Genomic DNA, 16,735 nt, shown 5'->3' on the forward strand with positions numbered 1-16,735 from the left:
TACCTTTTCTGTTTATTATTCAGTGTTAAATATAATTTCTGTTTTGCTGTCCATGTACAGATTACACAGAATGACATCAATTGAAAGAGAAGAAAAGGAGAAAGTAAAAAAAAAAGAGAAAAAACAAGAAGAGGAAGAAACAATGCAGCAAGCTACATGGGTCAAATACACATTTCCAGTTAAACATCAGGTAATTTTTACCATAACCTTTTTGTTTTTGTTTTGTCTGTTTGTTCTTGGTACGGGGAATCCAACTCAGGACCTTGCGCTTGGCAGGCAGGCGCTATGCCACTGAGCTATGTCCTCTGCCCTATGGTAATCTTCGAAGAAGTATTATCTGTTTCTGAGACTTCTACAATTTTGACACTTTATAATTTTGTTTTACTTCTGACATAATCTTTTAATTGATATAACTAGGTGGAGTACAGCTTTCTGATGATTTTAGCAGCATAGATTTGTTTTAGTAATATAACAGGGCTTGCGACCAGTTTTTTGAAATTGTTATAAAATTAAAACTTTGTTACATTTCACATTTAGAAAGTAGTAGGTGTAAGCTGGAAATGTGGGACACACCTGTAACCTCAACAGTCAGAGGCTGAGGCAGGAGGGTTGCCATGAGTTTGAGGCCAGCCTGGGCTACGTAAGTGAGTTCAAGGCCAGCCTGCACTACACAGTGAGATCCTGTCTCAAAAAGAAAGAAAGTAGTAAGCTGTTTCATACATTTTTTTTTTTTTTAAATTTTAAAGAGTAAAACAAGGATAACATAATAATAGGGGGGATTTAGCATATTACAGACAAAATGGTAGGAAATTATCAATGGTTATCGTTTTACATATTATTATCTACAAAACAGTTTCTCAGGAAAACAAATAGACAAATAATAGTGAGTTACAGACAAAAGAGGTAGGAGATTATCAAGAGTTGTTGTGCTATACTTTGGTATCTTCAAAGTGGGTTTCATACATTTTGATTCCCCACGAAAATGAAAATGATTGGTAAATTTAAATAATTTTCTGCCCGTTACTCTTGCTTGATAAATGTGTAACAGCACACGTGCTTCATAAGCATGCCGTTTAATAAATGTGTTCTCCTTTATCCCAGGTTTGGAAACAAAAAGGAGAGGAGTACAGAGTAACAGGGTATGGAGGTTGGAGCTGGATCAGTAAGACCCATGTTTATAGGTTTGTTCCTAAATTGCCAGGCAATACCAACGCAAATTACAGAAAGTCCGCAGAAGGAGGTAAGTGCTGTTTTAACAGTTACACGTAACATACTATTTCTGGCAATAATTTTTTTTTTCCATATAACATTTCTGATTTGTATTTTCTTTTAAATTCATAGTATATTGGCCACATTTTGGATAAAAACTATTCTTCTGAAATTTTTAATATTATATGCAAAATTACTATTGTTTGCCAATTATAAACTTTGAAATATAAAAAGTTACTTTTGTTCACAAGATTTTGCTGTCTAGGGTTCACTTAAAGATGACAGAAGGGAATTGTTTTCCTTTAAATCCCATAGCCATCTAATTGCAGTGTTTTTCAAAATTTTACGTTTCATACTGGTTAACTTCTTGAAGAGTCACATATCTGGAAACATTGACATTATAGTAGTACATGACACATCCAGAGGGGAAGTGATAGGGCTTATATAACATGGTCACATAAAGGAACTGTTTATTCGGTTTTTACTACTTGCTAACAAGCCCTCATATTTAGAATTTCGGTGTTCTAGAGGTGAGTTGCCCTTTTGAGAGAGAGTGTATTTTTAAACTCCTGTTAGATGAGCAATTACTTCATGAAGTTGGTAAGTGACACTGTGCACTTTCTGTAAAGGACAGGAAGTGAGCCAACCCTGGCGGAACCCATGTCGCCTAGCTTCTGAGCCCCTGTGGCTGTCTGCTGTATGGTCGTTGCCATCCAAGTGATTTTCAGCAGCAAGCATGTATGCTGTATAATGTCATTTGCTGGTTTATGCTGTGATGTGTTTTCTGATGAAACCTGCGTGGGCAGGTTATAGTATGTGTGAGAAATAGCACGTATGTTCCTCTACTAACAGGTTTAGCCTTGTGAATGGGTCTAGTGAAACATGGGCTGGTAGATGTGTGACATTGTTACTGTGAGAAAGTTACTGTTTTATCTCTAAGTAGAAGTCCATATTTATAAGGGTCTCTGGAATTTATAGGCTCTGTCTTGGAGCATCTTAGACATAGTAATTGTTATATTTCTATTTTGAAGATAATATTGAAGATTCAGTTGTTACTATTTAATTCATGTTAAATATCAGCTATAGTAAATTTGAACAGATCATTATAAGTTTCTTTTATTAACTGTTTTGTTCCAGTTACCCAGGTAGCACTTATATTTATTGAGAGCTCCTTATTTGTATAATCCAGTTTGACCTATGTGATAAAAATCCAGATGATCAGTACACAAATTATTTTTTGCAGATTTATTTTACAGCCGCTGCCCTTAGCATAGAGCTTTCCATTGTTCAAGTACTAGACCTTTCTTTATCTAGTCAAGTACTAAGTTGGTGTTTTTGAGACTTTCCTCCCAAATACTGTCAGAGGATAAAGCAAGTGTGCACACTGTCCGGTGCTCTGGGCTTCTCTAATTATAATTTCTTTATCTATAATCACAGTGAAGGCAGCAGTAACCACCAGTTAATAATGTCAGAACTACAGTCACTAAAATAATGACTTAAGGTACTCTCAGCACTAACCTAGTCTGATCTGGTGATGGAGGTGATGAAGGCACAGATGTACTAAATAACCAAACGAGTACAGATCACAAAGCTCTGACTTAATGTCGGGAGGCCAGACTGGTAGCCCTGTTTGTGTACTTCTCCCTGGTCCCTGGTATAGCTCTAAAACTGCGCATTTTTGTTCCACAGTGTGGTGTAGTCTCCAGTAACATATATGTATGAGATACTATGTCAGGAAGAGCTTTGGGCTGGGGCCGAGCTGGGGATCACAGGCGGGGCCTCATGCGTTTCCGAGCAGGCTGTCTACCACTCAGCTAAATGCTCAGCTGCAGAAGACCTTTAGTTTAGGGGAAGAAAACGTACAGTTGTCTATTCGAAATAGCAGAGTTCTTACAGCTTATAGAAGGGGCTACACTGCTAGATAAACTAATTGAGCAATTTGAATACAAGAAAGTATATGGTGCCAGGTGTGGTGGCACACGTCTGTAATCCTAGCAGTCAGGAGGCAGAGGCAGGAGGATTGCTTTGAGTTTGAGGCCAGCCTAAACTATACAGTGAGTTCAAGGCCAGTCTGAACTATATAACAGCGAGACTTATCTCAAAAAACCAAATAAAATAAAATAAGATAAAAATAAAATAAGAATATATACAGTACTTTCAGCTTTTATTTAAATGAAAAATAATAAAATATTACTTACTAGAAAATACTTGATCATTTCCACTAAAGTAGATATGCTGAAGTAGATTTCTAATATTGGATGTACCTATAATTGCTGTATATATACTTGGTTCTTTTTAGTCAAAAGTAATGTGGATGAAAACATGGATGATTCAGATAAAAGAAAAAGTCCACGAAGTCCAAAAAAAATAAAAACAGAGCCTGACTCTGAGAAAGCCGAGGTAAAAGATTCGGATGCTGGAAAGGGAGCAGATCAGAGTGAAATGGAGATCTCCGAGATGCCCGAGAAGAAGGACCAAGGTAAGGAGTGCCAGCTACAGGGCAGCCTGGGTATCATAAAGATGCTCTGGGTCCATTGCCCACAGGGTGGGTGTTGAGTTGTCTCTATTTGATAACATTTTAATCAAAACATAATTCATGTATCATATAGTTCACCCAGCTATGGTGTAATTAGTGGTTTCAGTATATTCAGAGTTGTTCACCTATTACAGAATCATTTCTAGAACATTTTCTTCATCCCAAAGAGAAATTTCACACTCACTAGCAGTCGCTTTCAATCCCTCCAGCCCACCAGTCTGTTCTCTATCTCTGGATTTGCTTTTATTTGTGTTTTGTTACTGTTATTTTGTTTTGGGCTGGGCTTGTTTTAGTTTTGTTTTGGTGTTTTGTCTTGGGTCAGGGTCTCGCTCTGTTTTTCAGGCTGGCCAAATACATATCTGAAATATATATTTTTAAGACTTTCGTGAAATTTAAAATGCGCTTACCACCTGTTAAAATTGTTTGAGGAATTTTAAAATATGTAGGTATTCCTTTTTAGTGTGGAATAAGAGAAGGAGGTACTTTTACAAATAAAGTTCTTACAAATTCCTCTTTTTAGAGTAAAAATTACGTTTATATAAATGTCTTTATTTTACAGATGTAAAAGAACATTTGGATTCTGACAATGATAAATCCTTCAAGGAAGAACCAATGGAAATAGATGATATAAAAACAGAGTCACATATAACTTACCAGGAAAGTTCTCAAGTAGACGTGGTCAATGTCAGTGAGGGTTTTCACCTAAGGACTAGTTACAAAAAGAAAATAAAATCATCCAAACTCGATGGACTTCTTGAGAGGAGAATTAAACAGTTCACACTGGAAGAGAAACAGCGCCACGAGAGGATGAAGTTGGAGGGAGGAGGAAAGAGTCCAGGAAAGTCTTCTCCGAGCGCTTTGAAGAGTCTTTCGGAGTCTCCAGGAGCAACAAAAGCGAAAGAACAGTGTCACAGCGACTTGCGTACACAAGAACAAAACCCCAGCACAAGGAGCGACGGACCAGAGGACTTGATCCGTGGATGCTCACAGAGCGAACCCGCAGTTCTCGGAACTGGTGATCCTAGTCTTACCACGAACAAACTTTACCCGAGAGATCAAATGTTAGATGATGTCTCCATTCAAAGTCCAGGGACACACTATCAGAAAGAAAATTCTGTTGAAAATGACATCGATGAGAGTCTCTCTGAACCAATCAGCAAAGACCAGGAACTCAGTAAGATTAAAACGAAAGGAAGTGGTTTTTTCATTGATGACTCGAAACCGGTCGCTGGAGATGATATTGCTACTTTGATCTATAAGAGTAAAAAAGCATTCCGCCAAGAGGATAATGACACCACTGTCTCTTCGGAAAATGTTTTGCTCCCATCAATACCTAAAAGTACCAGGGACAGAGATAACTCATCTCTGTCAAAAGCAGTGGACTTGGATGGAAAATTGGGCTGTGACTCCGAGTATAATAGCACTTTAGAAAATAGTTCTGACACTATGTCTATTCAGGACAGCAGTGAAGAAGATATGATTGTTCAAAATAGCAGTGAAAGTATTTCTGAACAGTTCGTAACTCCAGAACGAGGTGCTGAGAGCCTGGAGCCGTTGAAATGTGAGTTTGTTTCTGATAAGTCCACTAGAAACTGTGATAACAGGTTACAGGGTAAGGTAACTGAAACAAATGGCAGAAAACCAAGTCTCCAGCAGAAGTTAGAGAGACCAGTTAATAAGTGTATTGATCCAGTAAGTCTTAAAAATATCACTGACAAAAAGAATAACGAAAATCGGCCTGACAAGAAAGGACAGAAAGCAAGTTCATTTCAAATAAATGGAAAAGATAATAAACCTAAAGTGTATTTGAAAAGTGAATGCTTGAAAGAAATCCCTGAAAGTAAAGTTGTAAGTGGTAATGTTGAACCAAAGGTTAATAATATAAATAAAATAATCCCCGAGAATGAGATTAAGTCATTAAGTGTTAAAGAATCTGCTGTAAAGCCATTTATTAATGGTGATATTATCATGGAAGATTTTAATGAAAAAAACAATTCAGTAACAAATTCATGTTTACTAAGTTCTTCGGATGCTGAAGGTAATTACCAAGCCAGCCTCAAGGCCCTACCGTCAGCTAAAGAGTCTGACAATAAACAGCGCAGCACACCTTTATCACCTTGTTCAGAAAGCAGTTCATTTCATCAGGCAGAAGAGATGGAAGTGGACACTGCAGAAGTGAAGAAAGCTACTTTATCGCCAGTTACGTCTGGAGAGGAGTCTAACCTCAGTAGTGACTTTGTTGATGAAAATGGGCTTCCCACCAACAAAAATGAAAACATCAATGGAGAATCTAAAAGGAGAACGGTCATCACAGAAGTCACCACCATGACATCCACCGTAGCCACAGAATCAAAAACCGTGATCAAGGTTGCAAAAGGTGATAAGCAAACTGTGGTCTCTTCCACAGAAAATTGTGCCACATCCACTGTCACAACCACCACAACGGTAACAAAGCTGTCCACACCCTCCGCGGGCAGCAGTGTGGACATCATCTCTGTAAAGGAGCAGAGCAGAACCGTGGTCACCACCACGGTGACAGACGCACTCACCACCGCGGGAGGCACCCTGGTCTCGTCCATGACTGTGAGCAAAGAGTACTCCACAAGAGACAGAGTAAAACTGATGAAATTCTCAAGACCGAAGAAGACTCGCTCAGGTACAGCTCTGCCGTCTTACAGAAAGTTTATTACCAAGAGCAGCAAGAAAAGCATATTTGTTTTGCCTAATGATGACTTGAAAAAGTTGGCCAGAAAAGGAGGAATCCGAGAAGTCCCTTATTTTAATTATAATGCAAAACCTGCCTTGGATATTTGGCCCTATCCTTCTCCTAGACCCACCTTTGGTATCACTTGGAGGTATGTACTTTAAAATGGATGTGGGGGAGTGAGAATATTTTCAAAGAATTAATCTCATTTTTTTAAAAAAATCTCTTTTTTATTACAATGGAATAACAGATTAAGACAGGAAAGCATGTTGTCTTTAATAGCCAAAGTTAGAAGATCCAGAAAAATCTCTAACTTGGCCAGCTAATAATAAAGTTTACTTAGTGAAAAACATTTAAAGACTTAAAATGTAAGGGAATCCAGTGTCAGCTTTCACAACACAAAGGAACATGTCAAATCTGGTTGTTTTTGTGATCTGACTTTCCAAGTTACTTGTCCTGCGAACAAGATAACTGCAGAATTTTATAATCACCGATGTTCTAAAATGTTTGTATTTTATATCTATTAAGTGATTCATTAAAACATAAGCCATAAACATGCCTATAAATATAAAGTTCCTCATGATGTGGAAATCTTCCTGATGTGATTTATTTGCATAATGAATGCCTGTTTTGGAGCTCCCTATTATTTATGCAAGAAAGGGCAGACTCTTAAGATTCCTTAGGAATTTTTTGAAATTCCAATAGTCCTGATTTTAAAATTTCTGGTTGTGGGGATGAATCATAAGTATATAGTTTGGACAGTTACAAAATCATGTAGTTTTACGTTGAGAGGGATCTTAGAAATTTTTAATATATTGTACATGACCATGTACTGCAGAGGAACAGGTAGAAACAGTGCCTAGTTTTCCTAAATTCCAACCTACTACTTTTTCTGCAGTATCACATTTCATGTATTTGTTGTTGCTTTTTTCCCTTTTCATGTTCTTGTCCCTCTCTCTCTCTCTCCCTCTCCCCCTCTCCCCCTCTCCCCCTCTCTTTACTCTTATAATGAAAAATGACAGAACATAAACATTGAAAACATGAGTTTTGGGACCATACTTGGAAATCAGGATCAGTCTTAGAGGAGATTAGATTTTTCTAGATTCCTGAAATTATTTCAGCAAGTTGCTGCGCAGAATTCGCTTCTGTTAAGACTACATTTCTGTGTCTTTTAATGTGTTTTAAGTTAAAATCACACTTTCTTTGTGTCTTTATATTACAATCGGCTAGTATCAGGAAAGACCGAAAAAGAATGTAAGTACTCTCTGTAAAGGAATTAATTTAGTAATGCAACCAGTCATAGTTGTATGACCAAGTTTTTATAATTCATCTTTTGATTTGAAATAAAATATCATCACTCCATTACACATTCAATAGAGACAGCTGAAAAGTACAATTTCTCTGCAGGGCCTGCAATGAAGGATTTGCAGAATCCTGCAGGGAATCAAGGAACTCTTCATTACAGTTCATGGATTTGTAGGATTGCTCTGCACTTTTCTGCTTTCTTCATTGAGAGCGGTCCCAAAATGTATCCTTGACTGTCCTGCAGGTAACTTCTTTCCCACTGGAAAAGTTACTGTGTACAAGTATTTTAATTCAAATGACGTGGCAGTTAGGAGGCCGGCCTTTCTGCTCTTTGCTATTTATTCTGAAGCGGATGCTGGGCTCACCTGGGAAGCGCTTGCCCCTGAACTCTTGAGGAGAAAGCCACCAGTCGTAGTCACATGGCTCTCAGGGCCTTTCTCTGCACGGCCCGGTTTCAGGAGTTTTATATGTTTTAATATGCTTTGTGGCACAGTTCAGATCTATTTAATTTCTCATTTCTAACAGAAAGGAATACCTTCCTTCCTTTTTTTTTTTTTTTTTAACTAATTACCTTCAAATGTATTCTGACATCTTAGTTTGCTGAAGTTGAAACATAGTCTCCTCTGTCTAAAGGAGGCACGAACAGATACATAAGCTATTCTTGTCTTTAGAATACTTTCATTTAAAAAACATGCGTGTGAAATGCATTTTTACACTAACATATCAAATAGGTTTGTTCCTTCGAGTAGGAGCTAAGCACGCCAAAGGCGGGTGTGTAATGTTTACTAATGTGACATGAAGGCTAAGCGGGATGGGGACAAGAAGGGAAACTCGCCTCTTCTCCCTCCACACCACCCATTCCCACATGGCCCTTCCCGGCCCCTGGCTTGGCTTTACTGTTTTAAACTGGTAGCTGTACCCCACAGTGCTGCCGGAGTGGTTCTCCTCGGATGCCAGGCTGTCCTTGGAATATTCTGAGTTTGCTGCGGGACTTGCTGACTGCCGCAGGGAGAGGAAGGGAAAGCACCTGTCACCTGCTGACTATATCTGTGGGAAGTATTTTCCTTTACAGCCCACTGCAAGCGGAGGCCTTGGTATAAACATAGCATTTAGTGCCCTTCAAGCCCGCAGACTGGCGTGGCGCATTCTAGCTGCTCCCTTCCTTTCTCATGCCGGCTCCATCTCTTTCCGCACCTGTACACCCCTCCACCCGTAACACACCTAGTGTGCTCCCTGGGAAGAGGTGTGTGCTCTTGCACACTTGGCTTCTTAATGTATTTGTGCCCTTGCCCTTCAGCCAGCCCCCCTCACAACCACTTCCTGTCCTTTGAGCCCTGGCAGTCCCCTCATCGCCTTTCCTCAGCCACACCTGATGTCTCGCCCCTGTATTTTCTCTTGTACGGCACATTGAAAACACAGAACCAAATTCTGGTTCACTTTTGTGTCCCTCACTCCTTTCACAGTCTTAAGCCATAGAAGGCATGCGCCTATTTTTTAAGTGAATAAATGAGTGAGCAGGCTGAGAATCCAAGAAGTGTATTCCTCCCCTGGTTTTCAAAATAAAGATGCTGTCTGACCATAGAGAGTCCGCTGAGCACGAAGAGAGAACAGAGTGAGCTCTCGTTTGTACTTAGTAATTATTTGCTTTCTTCCATGAGACAGAAGTTCTCTAGGGATTTCCACAGGGTGTCCGCAAGTGACAGGCGCTCTTCCCCTCTGGGCCCTCCGTGTGCTTGCTAACGTGTCCCCCGATAATTGAAGGGTTGCGCTGTCCAGGTCAGATGGTTGACAGGCTGAAAAGAGGGAAGGAAACCACGGTGTCATAAGCAGAGGTGGGAAGTTAGGAAGCTGCAGTCACTTTCTGGATAGGGCTTTCCCTTTCTGGCGTCGTTCTTTTTTTCACCGTAATGCTAACTTGAGAAAGTTTTGCCTTGCAAATGCAAAACTGTCTAAGATTTACTGTCAGAGCTGGGGAGGTGGCTCGGTGGTAGAGCTCGTGCCTTGCATGGGTTTGATCCCCAGCAGCACAAGGGGAAAAAAAAAAGATTTACTCTCTACTGCATTAGTAGAGGAGATTATTTTCATTTTATGGGTTTTCATTATGGCTGTAGTCAGCCAATAAGTTCATTTACATAGTAGGAAAATGGCAACAAAGTATTTAGTTATCCAAAGAGCAATAAAGAATTGACAGCCTGAGACTGCTTTAAAATGTCTTGAGTAAATCCCACTTTAGGGCACGATATTCATTGCAGTTGAGTAGATTCATTTCAAAATGCATTTCTAATATTATTCTTAAAAGAATATTAAAATATTCAACTTTACACACAATGCTCAGGGAAAAACATGAACACAGATTCCTTTTTCTCCTGATTACTAACTAGTGTAGCATTGTACTTCTTTGTAACAGTGTTTTTTTTTTCATGCATTGTAGGATCCCAAAACTATACCAACTTCGTTAAAATATTTTTGCATTTCAGTATTTATCACCCAGTAGTGGATGCTTTGAAGGACCACTATTTGGATACAAACTTTTTCTTCCCATTTGAAAACATTTTCAGTTTTGTTTTTTAAGAAAAATGTAAACATTTCTTGAGGGTTTTTTTTTTTTAAACCGGTTTCAGTAAAAGTTAGTCATGGTTTTACCCTTTACAACTCATTTCTCACATTTAGTAGCACATTTCTCTGTATTTGCTCTCCTTCCTAACTTTTAAAACATATTTTTGAATTGTATTACGTTATAAAATCTTCATAAGTTGTTACCATACCAACCTTAAAGTGAAACATGCTCACTTTACATATTTACATGGCATTTGAAATTCATGTAGCCCTTTTCAGAGTTGTCAGGTACATGTTATGCCAAGAATTAAAAATTTTTCTTTTAAGGGACCTATAGTGCCAAAACCATGTTACAAATACTGAAGTTGTGAGAATCAGAAACAAAATCATTGGGTTTCTGAGAGAGAATGAAAATGGGAAGGAGTCTGCGCGCGCGTGTGTGTGTGTGTGTGCACGTGTGTGTCATACATACATGTATACAGTCCTCTTGGGTTGTTCTTTCAGGTATAGACTTCAGACTGTCAAGTCCTTAGCGGGAGTGAGCCTGATGCTGCGCTTGCTGTGGGCCAGTCTGCGATGGGACGACATGGCTGCCAAGGCTCCTCCGGGAGGGGGCACTACCCGGACAGGTAAGGGGTTATTTCCTTATTTAAACTTTAAAAATAAAACCATCTGACTGCTCACTTAGTTTTAACCATTTCTAGCTTTAAAAAATACTGTTTTGCTTAAGTTTTGGCACATACATAAAATCTTGGGGGGCACAGGGAAGGCCTAGATTACAGAGTGAGTCACACAAATGGACAAATCTAAGTTACACAATGACGTTGTTGGGCTAGGGATATAGTTGACTGATAGAGTACTTGCTTGCTTGTACAAGGCACTAGGTTTGATTCCAGTACTACCAAAAACAAACTCCACAAATACATAATTAAATGATTTTGTTTTGTTTTGTTTTGTTTTTTGAAACAGGGCCTCAGTATGTAGTTCAGGCTGGCCTCGAACTCATGGTGATCCTCTTGCCTCAGGCTCCTAGTACCGAGGTTACAGGTGTGCACCAACATACCCAGCTACTATTTTTGTAGAATACAGTCGAGTAAACTGAGATTCCTAGAACCCTGCACTTGTTGCGTCAGTCGTAGGGTTTTTATTATTCTGACTGTTGCCAAATGTAGCTAAGTAGTGCCCTGCAGGAAATCACTCACTTGAGAAATTTTCCTTGTGGAAGTCAGCCACGGTGGCACATGCTTATAGTCCCAGCACTCAGGCAGGCGCTTGCGCAGCTGAGCTATATCCCCAGCCCAGTCCCAGCACTCAGGAGGCTGAAGCTGGAGGATCACTGCAAGTCCGAGGGCAGCCTGAGCTATAAGGTGAGTTCAAGACCAGACTGAACTGCACAATGAAACCCTGTCTCAAAAAGACAAAAAAGAAAAAAATTCCATGTGGAAGAAACAGTATTGTCGCTGTCTAGCAGTGATCCTGTAGCTATTGATTTATGAAATATTTCTGGAAGTTTACTCCATACATTTCTCTTTTTTAAAGCACCAGCTATTGTACCTTTTTAGTCTTTGAGTATTTTAAGTGGTTGTTAATACTGTGTGAATTAAATCACCGTAGAAACATCTGAAACAGAAATCACAACAACTGAAATAATTAAGAGGCGAGATGTTGGTCCTTATGGTATTCGTTCTGAGTATTGTATCAGAAAAATCATTTGCCCCATTGGAGTTCCAGAAGCACCAAAAGGTAGGAGATCAAAAAATTTGGTTCTTTTGCTCTTGTGACGTGCTAACAAAAATCTTTTGGGGATTGAAATGTAATAATTGTTTCCTTAACTCTTTATTCAACATTTGTAAAAGGTTTTTTTACTATAAAATGCTGTGTTTTTAGAATTATACTTAAGTAGGGGCTGGGGATTTAGCTCAGCGGCAAAGCACCTGCCTGGCAAGCGCAAGGTCATGAGTTCGGTTCCCAGTACCGCAGAAAAACCAACCAACCAACCAACCAAATAAATAAATAAATGAATGAATGAATGAGTTCGGTTCCCAGTACCGCAGAAAAACCAACCAACCAACCAACCAAATAAATAAATAAATGAATGAATGAGACAGACAGAGTTATTTAGACAAGTGAGAGTTGGCAGTATATTGTAGTGGTAATTCTGTATTTTCAGAAAACGTGTAAAGCAAACTCCTCTTACCCTTTCTTTTTCTATTATAAAGACCAGCTTTTGGTATTTCATTGTTACTCAGATCTATTTTTAAAATAAAATTTGTTCTTCATTTAAAAAAAAAAAAGTTATTCAGGAGACATTTGTGTGCACCTCCATGATAGATAGGCACTGGGTAGCAGATGCGTAGGATAGTCACCTTTTTCTCCAGGAAGCAAAAAAGGTTATCCTTATAACATTATTAAGTTTTAATGTGGTACAGTAAGGTAAGAAAGATTAATAAGTGGGAAATATTGGAAAGGAAGCAAGATTAACACTTTTGCAGGTAATTATGAATGTTGTCTAGAAAATTCGTAAGAATCAATGTATTCATGCTAAAAGGAGTCCAGGCTGAAGCCTTCTAAGTAGACAAAGGTCAGTAATTGTATATGAACAATAAAAATATTGGGGAAAAACCTATTAAGAAATATATGAAAACAGTGTCTTTCAGTAGAAACACTTTATAAAAATGAATTCTGCCTAGATGCATGCATTTCATTTTTAAAAATTTATAACACTAACTTAGGATTTCATCTTGGTGTATAAATAACAGAGAACAGCCTTTTTGAAAGAACACCAATGAAGTGGCGCCTGTCCTAGTAGACAGTGATCTATTAGCACACTTAAATCAGCGTGTCCTGGAGTAGAAATACACAGCCCAGTTGAAGGGCAGAGATGCTCATGGAGGGGACGCTCCCGACAGGCCCTCTGTCTCGGAGCCCTGCAGCCTGCAGTGCACGCGTGTGGTCTCGGGAAGTCACTCCTTGCACTGTACGATTTCGTGCAGTCCCACTCCTCCTGCGTCCAGCGTCCTTCCGCCCGTCTCTGTGAATATGCTGCTTCTCTTTCTCTGAACGTGGGGATGCTCTACCTCTGTCTCTCCCTACTTACTATTTTTTAATCTTATCACTAGGAGATTTTCATCTGTTCTTAATTTATCAATTTCATATCTCTTTACATTGAGTAGCTACAGTGAACCCTGTCAGTGCTGAGATGGGGAAGTACGTACTGGCGTGGATATGTGTAGTGAGCACACCCGTCCTGGCTGTGACAGGAGTATGCTCGGTTTTGAAGGAAGTTGTATTTTTGTTGGCATCTGAAGGATGAAATGGTTTTAGTCAGATTGGAGTGGGGGGTCGGAGTGGAGTTCCAGGCAAAGGAAAGGGGGTCATTTAAAGGCCCATAGGCCTTTCATAGCACAGGTGGGCCGGCAATGACCCACAAGGCTTGGCCCACTGCCTGCTTTTGCAGGTGAAGCTTGATTGGAGCACAGCCACACTTGGTTATGCCCTGTCTTTAGTCTCTACTGTAACCCAGAGGCAGAACTGAACAGCTGCAGAGGAGACCACCTGGCCTGCATGGTCGAAGTAATTTACACCATCTGACCCTTTAAGAAGAAAACATTCACCAACCAGTGCTTTTTGTAAAGTTAGAGAGAATGTCAGAAGTATTTAATTTTAAAAGCTATATTGTTCAAACCACTCTTACTTCTCCAAAGAAACGCCTACGCCTCAGAGGAAAGGACTCCGATCAAGCGCTCTGAGGCCAAAGAGACCAGAAACGCCCAAGCAAACAGGCCCTGTGATTATTGAGACCTGGGCAGCAGAGGAAGAGTTGGAACTGTGGGAGATCAGGGCATTTGCTGAGAGGTAAAGAAGCGCCTAACACATACATAGTCGGATATTTGAAGCTTTTAGTATTTCAGAATTAAAGAATGATCATTTTAATAATTTACTCGGTACATCCTAGTTAATTTTACTCTCTGCCTTTTGATTTTTTTTTTTTTTTTTTTGCGACAGTCTTGCCATAGAGTTCAGGCTGGCCTTGAGCTCACTGTGTACCCCAGGCTGGCCTCAAACTTGTAGCAGTCTTCCTGCCTCAGCCTTCCAAGTACTAGAACTGCAGGTGTGCACCACCACGCCGTTTCCACCTTTTGATTTTTAAGTACTATCTGTGAATAGTTTATTAAGATCTTATTTATCGGTTTCTTTTCATCGGTTCTGGGCATTGAACCTGGGGCCGTCACACTGAACTATATTCCCAAACTCTTTTTCACCTTTGAGGTAAGGTCTTGCTAAATTACCCAGGCTGGGCTCAATCTTCCCATCCTCCTGCCTCAGCCTCCCGAGTGCTGGGATTACAGCCGTATGCCACCACGCCCGGCCATTCATTTGATTCTAATTATCTTAAAAGTTTATTTTAAAATGGAAATAATTCCATGCCTTTGTGTCAGCAGCCTGTAACCTTTTTGGCACCATGGACCTATTTTGTGGAAGACAATTTTTGAGGGGTGAAGGACTGGTTTGGGAAGATTGAAGCCATGACATTCGTTATTACTGCATTGTAATATATAATGAAACAGTTGTACAGCTCACCACAGTGTAGGATCAGTGGGAGCCCCGAGCCTTTTTCCTACATGTAGACATCCCGTCTGGGGTTGAGGTGAGATGGTTCATAGTAAGGTTCAAGCTGCTACGAGAATCTAAGGCCACTGCTGATCTGACAGGAGGTGGAGTTCAAGGGCTAACGCGAGTGATGAGAGCAGCTCTAAGTGTGGACAGAGCTTCACTTGCTCCCCACCTGTGGCTCACCTCCTGCTGTTCCGCCCATTTCCTGATGGGCCGTTGGTGACCCGGGGTTGGGGACACCGTTCTGTATGATACGAGTGTCAAACAGATTTCATTTCCATTCAGTGCCAGATGTCTGATCAATTGGTTTCTGATAAGTTGCCCCTTTTTTTCTTACAGAGTGGAGAAAGAAAAGGCCCAAGCAGTTGAGCAGCAAGCTAAGGTTCGTGCACGGACGGTGGCAGAGGCCTTCATATCCAAGTGGAGGCCGCCCTAACACCTGCGACTATTGGCCTAGCGGGAAACCCACCTGACAGCGAGCTTACATTTGTGGTTAAATTCAGGCCCACCAAAAACAGTGTAGCTGTGTGTTCTTGTGGGATTTTTTTTAAAGCATGCCTTACATATAACTTTATTTCACTGCTTTAAAAGAGCTTTATGGGACGGTGGCTGTGGGAGATTAGGGCATTTGCTGAGAGGTAAAGAAGCACCTAATTGATTTATCTTTCAGTTACTGTAGATTCTCTTCCTCACTTAAAGTTTGAGAAAGGGGCGGTTTTGCGTTCTATACCTGATGTTAGCTGTCACAGGGAATTTATCCCAAATCACAGTTGCCTGGCTATGTTGCGGTGCGGTGTCTGGTTTGGTCTGGCTTGGTTTTGGTAGTAGGGGTGAAAGCCAAGGGCACTATACACAGGGCTACATCCTCACCTCTTGCAGCTTGCCCTTTTGAGAAGTTGCCCAGGCTAGGCTTGGACAGGATCTGGACATCGTTACACCTCAGCCTCCCAGAGAGCTGAGATGACAGGTGTGCACCATGCTGCCCAGCTGCCTGCTTGTTTTGTTTTCTGTTATTGGGTTTATTTTGTCATTTGTGCAATGTAACCTAGTGTATTTCTTCATAAAGTTTTTGGTGAATACTTATTTTTAAGTAGCCAACACATACAGTTTTGAAGGTGTAGCTACCAAGTAAACAAGTATTAAATATGTGGATTTTTTTGGTTGAGTGTTCGTTTGTTTTAGGGGTTCTGAGAATTGAACCCAGAGACTCACACATGCTTGGCAAGTACTCTAGCTCTGAGCTCCATCCCCAAGGTCTTAAATTTTGAAATAATGTCTCACAGAGTTGCACAGTCTGCCCGCAAATTTATGATTCTCTTGCCTCAGCTTCCCCAGTCACTGAGATTACAGATGCGTATTGCACCAGGCTGCCTTTCTTATTGTAAACTGACTCAGCTGACATCTGTAAGTGTCCAAAACTGAAGGCCGTCTGTTATGAGGAGTAAGAGATCATGCGGTACCTCACCTGTGCTCAGGTCGGGTGTACAAAGGAGTAGAGTGATTGGGTGGTGATGAGATAGGTGAGCCACTTGGGATGGCAGAAGACAGTGCGGCGTCGGAGCTTGCTGTCCGCAGACTTCCTAGTTCCCCCTGAACTGGCTGTGCGGCCTTGCCCCCGTCACACGGCCTCCGAGAGCCTCAGGCTCCTCATACTTAGTTACAATACCAGCAACTTTCGGGGTTGACGGGGCATTAAGTAAAATAATAACGATAAAGCATCTGTCACCGGGTTTGCAGTAAGTTCTGCCTGTTATTTGTACATGTGTAAGCTTGTGCTTGTACTTATCAGACCACCATTGATACACTGTTAG

At 40.4% G+C, this 16,735-nt stretch overlaps 1 protein-coding gene across 11 annotated transcripts in view; it reads left to right on the top strand.

Annotated features, from left to right (window-relative positions):
• The window catches only part of Bptf (bromodomain PHD finger transcription factor), a gene marked incomplete at its 5' end in the record, with an annotated part of 97,936 nt that overhangs the window by 45,669 nt on the left and 35,532 nt on the right, over window positions 1-16,735 (top strand). For all 11 annotated transcript variants that reach the window (XM_013503185.1, XM_013503188.1, XM_013503193.1 and 8 more), the window contains 8 exon segments: window positions 61-190; window positions 1,102-1,240; window positions 3,509-3,688; window positions 4,305-6,600; window positions 10,815-10,939; window positions 11,925-12,053; window positions 14,015-14,165; window positions 15,264-15,306. In XM_013503185.1, coding sequence (XP_013358639.1) covers window positions 61-190; window positions 1,102-1,240; window positions 3,509-3,688; window positions 4,305-6,600; window positions 10,815-10,939; window positions 11,925-12,053; window positions 14,015-14,165; window positions 15,264-15,306 — 3,193 coding nt within the window.

The sequence above is a fragment of the Chinchilla lanigera genome, unplaced genomic scaffold (assembly GCF_000276665.1).
Source record: "Chinchilla lanigera isolate Chin_1 unplaced genomic scaffold, ChiLan1.0 scaffold00077, whole genome shotgun sequence".
Classification (NCBI taxonomy): Eukaryota; Metazoa; Chordata; class Mammalia; order Rodentia; family Chinchillidae; genus Chinchilla; species Chinchilla lanigera.